The sequence below is a fragment of the Penaeus vannamei genome, chromosome 18 (assembly GCF_042767895.1).
Source record: "Penaeus vannamei isolate JL-2024 chromosome 18, ASM4276789v1, whole genome shotgun sequence".
In the NCBI taxonomy this organism is placed as follows: Eukaryota; Metazoa; Arthropoda; class Malacostraca; order Decapoda; family Penaeidae; genus Penaeus; species Penaeus vannamei.
Genome location: NC_091566.1, coordinates 9,193,051 through 9,205,550, shown reverse-complemented (window position 1 = coordinate 9,205,550; position 12,500 = coordinate 9,193,051). Strand labels below are relative to the sequence as shown.

The window sequence follows — 12,500 nt, the reverse complement described above, 5'->3', positions numbered from 1 at the left end:
TGTCTTTCCTTGCTTGGACTCACCTGGCTCGGTCGTGGGGGTCGAAGTTCGCAGTCATGGTGCCGACGAGGGGGGGGGGGAAGGGGGGTAAGCAGACGGAGGGAAAAAGAGGATTTCTTCTCTCCTCGCCTCTCTTTCTCTCTCTCTCTCTCTCCCTTTCGCAGGTGCAAGAGGTTCCCCTACCCTTACTCTTTTGGTTCTATTATTATTTTTTTTTCTTTTTCTTTCCTCTTCTCTTCTTCACTTGCTATTTCTTTCCTCTCACTATTCTCTGTGCTTTTCAATCTCCAAACACTCTAAACAACACGGTCACACTTCCTCACTCCTTATTTTCTTAACTTTTTCCTTTCTTTCCTAATCACAAATAAAATTAATATCGACACATCGATCTCCCATCAAGCACTGGTTTCCTTTTCCCGAACGAAAAAGCTCGGAAATAAAAACAAAAATCACGGCACACGGCACTCTAGTGAATCACCTTCCCACTCCACGGCGAAGGAGGGGAGAGGGAGATAGAAGAAGAGGAGGAGGAAGAGGAAGAGGTAGCAAACAGCGCCGAAAAAAACACACGCACTAGCTCCTCCTCTTCTTTCCTGCTGAAGACTTCCCACTTCCTTCTTTCCTTCTCTTAGCCTACTTTCCTTCCTTCCTTCCTTCCTTCCTTCCTTCTTCCTTCCTCGCTCCGGTGTGGCCCGGCACGCGTCACTGAGCCATGGTCCTCCACGCTCACACTGCGGGAGAAAGAGTGGTGGAGACATGAAAAAAATAAAACAAACTTTGATTAAATATTTTGCTTCATAAAATGGAAAAAAGTTTTGAGAAAATCTTGGACACACATGGCCAATAAAGTATAAGACGCAGAGACAGACACAAAGTTTTCCCCAAACACAAACACACACACACGCACACACCCACTCTCTCTCTCTCTCTCTCTCTTTCACGCACGCACACACATACACATGCACACACACACGCACGCACACACACATTTATATATTATCGAAGTAGAGCCCATCGTTCTAGTTCGCTAACAAACTTAGGAGAGAAATGACATAACAACACATAAACTATCTGAAGGAGAACACTAATAGCACTAAATACACATACTACATACATATTGTTGCTGGGTGTGTGCATGTGCAAGGGTGAGTGAGTAGGTGAGTGAGTGAGAGAAAGAGGGAGAGAAAGAGGGAGAGAGGGAGAGGGAGAGGGAGAGGGAGAGGGAGAGAGGGAGAGGGAGAGAGGGAGAGGGAGAGGGAGGGAGAGGGAGAGAGAGAGAGAGAGAGAGAGAGAGAGAGAGAGAGAGAGAGAGAGAGAGAGAGAGAGAGAGAGAAAGAGAGGGAGAAAGAAAGAGAGAGAAAGAGAGAGAGACAGAGAGAGAAAGAAAGAGAAAGAGAGAGAAAGAGAGAGAAAGAAAGAGAAAAAGAAAGAGAGAGAAAGAGAGAGAAAGAGAAAGAGAGAGAAAGAGAGAGAAAGAGAGAGAAAGAGAAAGAGAAAGAGAGAGAGAAAGAGAGAGAGAGAGAGAGAAAGAGAGAGAGAGACACATGGGGCGGAGTGAAAGACATCATCCAGATCTCAGCAACGATACGGTACATCCTTGTACGATACACCTTAGAGTAGCAACTCCCTATTCGCTTCCCATCCTCATCCCACTCTTACCGTTACTGTTACCATCATTACTCTTACTACTACTACCACCATAACCACTTCTGCCACCACTCCATCACTGCCACCCCAACAAATCGTGTTCGGCAACCGCCCACAACCAGACAGCCACCTGGAGCCCCATATAACCGAAACGATTACACACACTCTTCTTATTCCCACTTTTTCGCCTCGGCACTACCCCCCCCCCCCCACACACACACACCAGTCACAGGTCACTAGCCGCTCCGGTCACACCCGACGCTCCGAGTGAGAGAGAGAAAATAAACAATAAAAAACGAAGTAGCCAAGACAAGACACTTGTTCGGGAGGTGGTGCTTGCTCCCTCTCCCACTTCCTTGCCACCTGCCCCGCCCTCCCCCCCATTCTCCACCTCAGCCCCTCCCCTCTTTATTTCTCACTCCCTCTCTTTATCTTTATCAGCCCACTTTCGCAACCAGGAAAGCGATGATGAAGAGAGAACGTTATTGTGATCGAATATAAAACGTAATCAAGTATCTAATAAACCGACCGAATTTTATAAACGTATTGATCATACTCCTTAATACAAGACAGACAGATAGACAAATAGATAAATAATGTGAGCAGGAGAGAGAGAGCAAGGTGGGAGAGAAGAAGAGATAGGTAGATAAGTAGATTGGTAGGGAAATAGATAGATAGGTATTCTGATTGACAGAGACAAAGAGACAATAAAAGATACGAGGATAGAGAAAGGGAAAGAGAGGAACGCAGCGACTCTATTAACATTCATCCTGAGACATAACCAGCTCCTGAAGGTGAAAGTGGACCCTGCAAAGCATCCGACGCGACGGTGACACTCCCGAATCCACTCTCAATTATCAAAATGAAAATCAATAAATATAAGTAAAAGTAAATGAAAAAAATACAAAATATCAAGGGAGGGGGAAGCATGAGTAAAACACGCCCGAGGACCTTTTTTGCATTCTCTATCTAATCTTCATATTATCAACTTGCTCTTACTTCAAAAGTTTCCGGCTTCATTTACTTTCAACTAAAACTAACGTGTATCGTGAGAGAGAGAGGGGGAAAAGAGGGAGAGGGAGGGGGAGGAGGAGGGGGGGGAGAGGGAGATGGCAAGGGAGAGGGAGATGGAAAGGGAGAGAGAGAGGGAAAGAGAGAGAGAGAGAGAGAGAAGGGAGAGAGAGAGAGAAAGGGAGAGAGAGAGAGAGAGAGAGAGAGAGAGAGAAGGGAGAGGAGAAAGGGAGAGGGAGAGAGGGTAGAGAGAGAGAGAGGCTAGAGAGAGAGAGAGAGAGGGAGAGAGAGAGAAAGGGAGAGAGAGAGAGAGAGAGAGAGAGAAAGAGAGAGAGAGACAGAGAGAGAGAGGACGAGCGACAAGACGACAGCGACAGAGAGAGAGAGGAACAGAGACTAGACGAGAGAGACAGAGAGAGAGAGAAGAGAGAGAAGGAGAGAGAGAGAGAAGGAGAGAGAGAGAGAGAAGGAGAGAGAGAGAGAGAGAGAGAGAGAGAGAGAGAGAGAGAGAGAGAGAGAACGACAGAGAGAGAGAGAACGACAGAGAGAGAGAGAGAGAGAGAGAGAGAGAGGGAGAGAGGGAGAGAAGGAGAGAAGGAAAGGAGAGAAGGAGAGAAGAGAGAGAGAGAGAGAGAGAGAGAGAGAGAGAGAGAGAGAGAGAGAGAGAGAGAGAGAGACAGAGAGACAGAGAGAGAGACAGAGAGAGAGAGGAGAGAGACAGAGAGAGAGAGGAGAGAGACAGAGAGAGAAGGAGAGAGACAGAGAGAGAACAGAGAGACAGAGAGAGAGACAGAGAGACAGAGAGACAGAGAGAGAGAGAGAGACAGAGAGAGAGAGAGAGAGAGAGAGAGAGAGAGAGAGAGAGAGAGAGAGAGAGAGAGAGAGAGAGAGAGAGAGAGAGAGAAGGAGAAGGAGACAGAGAGAGAGAAAGAGAAGGAGACGGAGAGAGAGAAGGAGAAGGAGACAGAGAGAGAGAAGGACAAGGAGACGGAGAGAGAGAAGGAGAAGAAGGAGAAGGAGAAGAAGGAGAAGGAGAAGGAGAAGGAGAGGGAGAGGGAGAGGGAGAGAGGAAGGGAGGGAGAGAGAGAGAGAGAATGAATTCGTTTATAAAAGGAACTAGAAATACAAGAGGAAAACGAATGAGAGGCAATAAAAAGAGAGAAAGAGAAAGGGTTCACACAAACAGGGCTTGAGGCCAGTCCTGCCTTTCACTTTCCCTGAGTCGACCAAATCCACACACCAGATTGGAGAGTACATTGCATCCGAATAAGGCCTAGCTTTCGGAAAAAATAGATAAATATCCTATGCAACTATAAACAACGAATAAGATAACTATTTTCATAACACACACACAGATAAGATTAATACCTATATATATATGTGTGTGTGTGTATGTGTGTGTGAGAAAAACGAAACTTAGAGAGCACTTGGTACTTTAGTTGTAGTTGTGATTTGGATGGTAGAAGAGAACGGTAAAAATAATGATAATGATACCAACAGTTTAAGTAATAAAGTATTGGTGGCATGGAAATGAGTGGAAAAGCAATAGCAGTGGAGTAGCAACAGAAGGGGAGGGGCCCCCCCAAGAAGATGCCTGAAATTCTGTATATAAATATATATACATACAGACACATTTTATATATATATATATATATATATATATATATATATATATATATATATATATATATAACCAAAATTTACTAAAGTAAATACATAAACAAGTTAAATTCTCTATATTTATTTTGCTAAAAAGCCTGATAATTTGTTATAAATAAATTCTTTAGACTGAAGAGATAGATTCTCTGGTCAATGTAAACAAAAATAATATCAAAGAGCATTTTTGGTCAATTCTGTAAAGTTTAAGTGTTCTTGCAAAGAGAAACTGAAACATTTCCATTCTGTCTTGTATATCTTTTCCCATCAAGCCTAAAAAAATAAAAAAAATAAATTCTGAATGTCATAAAAATAACACGCAAATTATACCTATCTACACCTACAGAAATATCCAAACATAAAACAACAAAAGAAACAAACATTAGAACACACACACATGCACACTTACCCCACCAACACATACACAAAACACTCTTCATGTTTCTTACAAAGCATACAGTTTAGCTCTCCGAAATTACATAAATGTCTAAAATATAATTGTAATCCCCTCTCTTTTAACACAAGCACACACACAAATATTGCTTCCTACAGCAAAACATGTACATTAATAAGTGAGCAAGCAAAAAACAAAATCAAAAGAGCTAATGTAACTTTGTTCTCATTACCCATTTTCTGTGAAGACATTCCCAAAAATGATGTTATCTAATATATACCTTAATCTTATCACTGCTATCAAGATAACTGAGTTCTGTTAGAATGCTTACACTAACTCATAAATGCTAGAATAACCATGAAATACTTATGCAATGAACATTGTACTTCTCATCCCATCCATCAACTGCTTACATATAGGATAGGCACTGACCCTAATAGTGTTGCTAGTTTTCCATATGTACATTATTTCTCTCCTCCTAAAGGAGTTCTATACATAGTTGTATCCAATCATCTTTTGAGTGGTTTATGAAATCTGATTCTCTCTCTCTCTCTCTCTCTCTCTCTCTCTCTCTCTCTCTCTCTCTCTCTCTGTCTTTCTCTTTCTCTCTCTCTCTCTCTCTCTCTCTCTCTCTCTCTCTCTCTCTCTCTCTCTCTCTCTCTCATATATATATATATATATATATATATATATATATATATATATATATATATATATATATATATATAAGAAAATGTCTTCTATTTTTTTCTAGATAAAAAGAAAAAGAAAGAAAGAAAAAAAAAAGAAAGAATGAAAAAGTCAAACAATACCAATAGAATCATGACACACATAAATCATAAGCTAAGAGATTTTTTTTTTTCTTACATGTAAAAGAAAAAATAAATCATATAAGAAGACGAACACAATTTCCGATTTTCTCTAATACTTAAATATATAACACTCATGCTACAAAATAAACAGTACATGCAATTTACAAGTTAACGGATCTAAAACATTTTTCTTCCATGGCATAACTGTTGTGAATTCAAAGTAAAATCCCTAACTTGTAAAATCACCACACAAGGAGACAGGTCTGCTCAAATGACAGCCATGGCCTATGCAGATTCTGCACTCTAGGAATGACTAACATACCTCCACTACAACTGCATGTTATACGTTAAGATTTTCTGCAAATAAATCTATGACAGACTTACTTGCAAACTGTTCTCTGCAATGTCCCTGAATAGGAATGACATGACTTCCGTGCTAGGTACTCTCAAATGCCAGCACACCATCACCACATATTTTCGATGGGTAAGAGTTTGGTTCGATTTCTTTTTTGACAATAAACCGCCAAAAGGTCATAACTCTTATCTTACTAAAATACTAATCGTGAAAGGTTGCCGTGGCTAGAGTGCTAAGTACAGAGGCCATGGCACTGTGGACTTTCTTAAGCAATTGTCTATTACCTTCCCTTTGCATTTGTGATTTTTAAACATGATAGGATTTTTATGGCTATCAGTTTTTGTGCAGAGCCATTCTGGACATTTAGTTTGCACATTCTCATTCACTGACCTACACTGCAGCAATGATGCAATTAAAAGACTGATTGAATTCAGTCAATTCCTTTATAAATATTAAAAAAAAAATTAGTAACAGCACTCCATACATGCTTTAAATACACAAAGCATACAAACCAAAAAACAAGAAATTAACACAGTCTTGTGAATTAATTAAAACTAACAATAATATACCGCCAATAACAAATGAAAAGAACACTTGTGAAGCCACGAAGATCACACACACAACACAGTCATAAGTCCTCTCTAAGATCTTGATAAACTCAATGATTTCTTTTACTCGATAATTCAAAGTAATCCCCGAAATCTATAATAAATCTTTAAGAATATCTTGATACTGGTATCACTGTCAACAATCTCTGACACTTTCTGTGCCACGCAAGACTGGCGAGAGAGACAGAAAAATTGACACTTTCCCGAGCTCTCGCGAAAGGTTGGGAAATGAATCGAAATCCCCGCCTAAAATATGGGTAAATAAATGCATTAGTTTATCCCAGCAAGCCCTCTACCTGTCCTCTCTCTCTCTCACCTCGGCACATAACTCCTTCCTTCTCTTTTTAACCAACTAGCGTCACTCCCTGTCTGGAAAGCGAGTGGCCGCGACGAGGGTCAGGTCAGGTCAAGCAGCGACGGAAAATGGCCTCACCTTTTGGCCACACGAACGGGAGAAGTGAAGAGAGAGAAGAGAGAGGGTCACGACAGACGTCCTTCCACCTTCACGCCACGAGTAAATATGAGAGCTTCCCGGCCTCACCAACAGATGGCAGCACTGGCATCAGGCGATGGTTCTTTTCTCACTTTTCTACTATCTCATTCACAAATAGTCATGATTATTATCCTCTGTGGGATAATAAGGAACTTCCGAACCACAAACAATAAGAATTATTTATCTAGTAGACCGACCTTTCCGCTAAGGGACGAAACGGGAGTGTTTTGAGTAGAGATCTCGGGTCTTCAGGTGGGGATCGTCTGCCTCTCATTGGCCGGACTTGGACGAGGCTTTTACCGGCGAAGAGCCAAAAATGCTACGAATATCATCCAGGATCAAGCCTCATGTAGCGTCCAAGGTAATTTTCACGAGACCAGAATTGTTGTTTTCAAATTCATCGGGATGTTACAGGAGAGGCGTGAAAGACGGCTGTTCATTCATGTTCATTGGCCTAAACTTCCATGTTTGTTTTGCATGACCTCATCAGCTGATAGGTCCTGGCTAGGTCAAATTGCGTTTTTCTGAATCAAGTTCATGTTTCTCTGTGTATTTTTAGTGTGGGATGACAACGTTTGGTTTTGCTTGGCAAATGGAAAGTTAAAATGGAGTTATTGATAACTGTAAGCAGAATTGTAACCTCAGAGTTGGAGTTTGATCCTGATAAAAATTATTGCAAAGTTGGCTATTTTGTGTTTGATATGTTGCAAATCCAAATAATTCTGATAATTAACATGTTCTGCTATCAAATGTTTGCCACAAAGCACAACTTTAAGAATGTTGGAATGCAATGGAGCTGTTTTTTTTAATTTAAACCAGGCCATGGTTCAAGTTTCAATACCTAAGTTTTGTTACAGTTTCGACATCATGCAAAAAACTTAATGACAGAAATATTAAAGCTGTAAACCCCTTTGATGAGGATAACATGACCATCACTTCATGAAAAATTTTAGTAATTGTTACTGAGAGCAACACACCCTCCAGAAAAAATCTGGTAGAGATGGAAGAGACCAACACGTGTAGATAGAGCAAAATGGACACCGCCATCCTATAGAGCGGAAGAAATAATGGGATAGGATATGGTATAAGATGCAGAGGCCTTAAAGTCACTGCTAAATGACGAAAGTTTAACGTGCGCATGCCTTTCAAGTCGTAAGTCAATCAGCTTGTTTACCTTGTGAAGAAAGACACAACATTGAACACATAACTCCTTAATGCGATGCCCTAAGTAGTTCCAGTATTACTATGCGCATGTCAAAACAATCTTTGGCTACTTATCAGTGTACAATATTACACATTCATGTTCTCAAGGTGTTTTATTAATGTCCTTATACTTCATTTACGTGTTTTAAGATTGATTTATAGCCTTATTTAGATTCGTGCGTATTCTGCATTTCACACTTCCTTTCGCCTGCTGCTAGGTTGACACCTGGCTGGCCCGCTCATTACGAGATGGAACGCCGGTAAGAAATGTTGCATTTCCAGTGTTGTGTTCATTCTGAGTTATTCTTAAGACTATACAGTGACAAAGAAGATAAAATAGACTTCAGTAACAATCCCAGTTTAATATGTGGGCCCAAGAGCTCAAAGTGCAGAAAAAAGCGATTAAAATTGAAGCAATCTAGACGGTAGAAGAAAGCAAAAGAGAGTTTGATGGTTGCAGATATAAAGGTATTTGGTTTATTAGTTTACCGTGTGAATGCAGCTCTATCTTGCCATGCACACCGAGATGGAGAGAATGTGTCCCGGGGAGTGTTGGGTGTCTTACCTCCATCAATCCTCCCCTCAGGCAAGGGCATGCCAAGTCATGGCAATTTATATTGATATAATAGGTTGGTTTATTGGTCAATACGTTTTTTAGGGGGATTTGGAACGTGAATTCCCGTAGAGTTTTGCTGAAAAGTGGGCTGGGTTCCCGTAGAATATGTTATTTCTGGCGCGTCAGTCTGTAGAATTTCAAAGATGGCGGTTACATCTGAAGAGTTTTTTTGGCCAATTTTAAGCATTTTTTGTGCTAGTTTTATGCATTTTTGATCTTTATTCTTCTTATTTAAGCCTGTTTTACCCCATAATTTCCCTGATCTACTTCATGCCCTCCACTGCTAAGGGGACTCTCAAATCAAGATCGTTGATGGAGAAATGGTACTCGATCTCCTGAACAATTCATTCGCTGAAGAAATAACGCTGGTATCATACAAACCAAAAAACTCAAACTTAACATTTCCTACCTTCTATTTATTCCGTAGTCAGAGGTCAAGCCCCCCTTTATTAACACTTTGTTTGTGATGTCAGTGTATGGCGCAGTGATATGTCATTGGCCATTGGGTCAGAAGTTGTGTCACTGGTTGCGCGCGGTGTTCGAACTGTTGCAGTGAGTGTAATGAACTGGTGAAATGGTTTGTCAGTGATATGATTTATAACATGAAAAAATGCGAGGCTAAATTAATGCAGGACCACGAATTCATCTGGCTGATTAGATCAGGTATTTCTTCCTTTTTACTTTTGGTTATCGGACTAGCTAGGGAAACACGGCAGTGGGCTAGGGAAGCACGGCGATGGGCTATGGAAGCATGGCAGTGGGCTGGGGAAGCACAGTGGTGGGCTAGAGAAGCATGGCGGTGGGCTAGGGAAGCACAGCGGTAGGCTAGGGAAGCACGGCGGTGTTCTAAGGAAGCACAGCGGTGGGCTAGGGAAGCACAGCGGTGGGCTAGGGAAGCACAGCGGTGGGCTATGAAAGCACAGCAGTGGGCTAGGGATGCATGGTGGTGGGCTAGGAAAGCACTTTGGTGGGCTAGGGATGCACGGCAATCTTCATATTTCAGCTTGTTTTACCCCATGAGTATCCTGATATACTTCATGCCCTCTCTTGCTATCAGGACTTAACAAATCAAAATTGTCAGCTGTGATTGCTATGGAAATGATCATCAGATTCATTTTCGTCACATGAGAATAAATCTGATGATATAAATATTGTCTGGGAAATCCCGATTGTCACAGTAAAATAACCAAATATTTTTATAATTTTGCGTATTTTACTACAGTTCTTGTGCTAGATCTATAAGGTGGCATTGTCCATTTCTGCAGCACTCTAAGTAACTTATTCCAAAATTGATGATGTGAGAATGGGAAGATCAGGCCAAGGGCTGGTTAATGCATGCTTGCCTTCATAACTGTTTTGGTTGAAGGGCAGTTTGATGGAAAAGACTTGCTATAAGTGCACAAATCTATTGGAGGGTGATTAGACCAAGTTAGCATTTAATAAAGGGCTTTTGCTTTACTCCCATCGATAAACAAGCATGGAATGTGATGTCCGTGAGCCGTAACTGAAAGAGCACTTGCTCCAGTGAGGACTTCATTTCCATGGTTAGCATCCTATTACTGGCCACTATGACTGGCAGCACTGGTTGTATTACAGAAATTTGAAAATTGACAAAAAGTAAAAAATTGCACAAATAAGATTATTACATGTATTTAATTATTATTTTCCTTTTCACTGTTTTTTTTTTCCACTGAGTTATGGACTACCTAGAGAGATGATTTGAAGTCTGTGCAAGGAAAACAGTCTTTTACCATCTGGATAAAAGAAATCAAATGACAAATATGAACAGTTGAAAAAAGCAAAAAGTCTAAAAATGCTTATGCTTCAAAATAGGAAATAATATAGTCAATGTCTTGTCAACACCGTGAGTGTTCACATGCAACTGGCCTACACATCGTGCACCTACCAGAGCAGCCACTCACGTAAATGTAGTGCCCAGGATAGAGCCTGGGCAAATATCTGGATTTATCACTGATTATTTCTTAACATGACCAATAAATCTGCAATTGACAGCCTAAGAGTCATAAAAATTCTTGTTGTCTCTTTTCTCAGAAATTGCAACCACTATCTGACACTACTTCATTATTGCTCAGATATTTTGCTTATTAGAGGCAAAACAGAACTTTATACGCAGCCTAGCCAAGATGGAACTGATTTGAATTTCAACTGACTTCCCTTGGGTCCACTTTCTATCATGTGGTTATCAGTGACCAATCTTATTGACTGTAATAGACTGATTGCTAGTGTCTTTTGTCATGTCATTTGATTTCCCTTGTTTACATCATTCACTACAGTTCCACCTGATTAGTTCAATGTTTTCTCGATTTTGTATAATTTTCTCACACTGCTGGAAGAGTACAGATCATGGAGCATCTGGAAATTTTAAGTTTTCCATCCTTTCTCCTACCCATATTATTATATTGTGAAAAAAATCCTATAGGAAAAAAGTGTCAGAATACTGTCATGAAGAAAATAGGCTGAGGGGTGAGGTGACAGGAGCATGGCACCATGAGAATTTCAGCTAAAGGCCAGAGTGACGGGAATGACTCCCCATGAGAGTGCAAAGCTCTTGGAGTGTACTATCTATGAGCCATAATTAGAAGAGCGCTGGCTCCAAGGAGTATGGTATTTCTATGTTAAGGAACCTATTCCTGCCTGCTATGACAGTTGATGCAAATTGTATTTTAGGAAATTGAATATGAAAAAGACACACATAACAAAATATTACTTATTATGGACTACCAAGAGAAAGGTTATGGGGTCTGTGTAAAGAAAACAGTCTATTATCAACTGGATACAGTATATCAGATGACAAATGTAGACATTGGAAAATGTCAAAAAAGCCAAAAACACTTAAGAAAAAAGAAGAGATAACATTGTAAAGGGGAGGTAAGGAGTCTTGACACTACCTATGCATGTTCGTGTGCACCTGGCCTACAAGCTAACAACCTGATTTTAGCCCACATGCAGGCAGTGAAGCACCTGGTTCCAAGGAGTTAATGGACTCGATAGCAGTAGACACGTTGCTAGTGGTAGCTACTGATATCATTTATTGACCACAGCATTATCTTGTTTTATTCTACAGATACATATATATTCCGACCAGGCTTGACTCTTTTTTGTATTTTCCCAACCCAGTAATAGAATGGTACTGTCTTAAGGAATCATTATTCAAGTAATATCATTATGGTTTGAATAGATTTGTATATTTTATGTTTTGTGTTAACCCAATGCCTCTAGAAAAATGTAACATTCACTGTAGCAAAATTTCACTACAGATGTTGTTAATATGCTGTTACTGTTATAGACATTATAACTATTATACTGTAATTGACATTACTGATAAGAGTACAAGACAAAGAATTTTTTTTCAAGCATCAAGGAAAAGGGTGAATAGATGAAATATGTAGTACATGTAGTATGCTCCTTGGTGACTTAATTACTTGTGGAGCCATCAATGTGGAAATACAGTTTTTAAAATAAATTCAGCATGGGCATGGCATGTACTAACGTGCTGCTTGTCTTATTTTGATTTCTATAGAACTCATGGTAATCAAATGTGACCTAATTTTCAGGGTATTATTACCTATATCTTAGTTTTCATATTTCCCAAAAAATATAAGTTAATTGAAAGTGGCACTGCTGAAAGTTGTGCAGCTTGTAGGCCAGGCACACAAGCATGCTCTTGTACAGTGACCAGACTCC

General features: G+C 40.3%; 2 protein-coding genes across 7 annotated transcripts in view; one reads left to right on the top strand and one right to left on the bottom strand.

The window, feature by feature from the left end:
* Crk (Crk proto-oncogene, adaptor protein) overlaps window positions 1–7,035 on the bottom strand; it is a 103,563-nt gene extending 96,528 nt beyond the window's left edge. For 2 of the 3 annotated variants that reach the window (XM_070132851.1, XM_027369108.2), the window contains exons 1-2: window positions 6,917–7,035; window positions 24–731 (exon numbers count right to left, since the gene is read on the bottom strand). In XM_070132851.1, coding sequence (XP_069988952.1) covers window positions 24–58 — 35 coding nt within the window. In that variant the 5' untranslated portion in view covers window positions 59–731; window positions 6,917–7,035. Of the gene's footprint in view, window positions 1–23; window positions 732–6,799 lie in introns of all 3 variants that reach the window. The other variant, XM_070132852.1, reaches the window with a different exon arrangement.
* A 146-nt stretch (window positions 7,036–7,181) lies between these two features.
* Mitofilin (inner membrane mitochondrial protein mitofilin) overlaps window positions 7,182–12,500 on the top strand; it is a 23,332-nt gene continuing 18,013 nt past the window's right edge. For 2 of the 4 annotated variants that reach the window (XM_070132841.1, XM_070132840.1), the window contains exon 1: window positions 7,182–7,337. In XM_070132841.1, coding sequence (XP_069988942.1) covers window positions 7,293–7,337 — 45 coding nt within the window. In that variant the 5' untranslated portion in view covers window positions 7,182–7,292. The remainder of the gene's footprint in view (window positions 7,338–12,500) is intronic. The other 2 variants (XM_070132839.1, XM_070132838.1) reach the window with 1 other exon arrangement.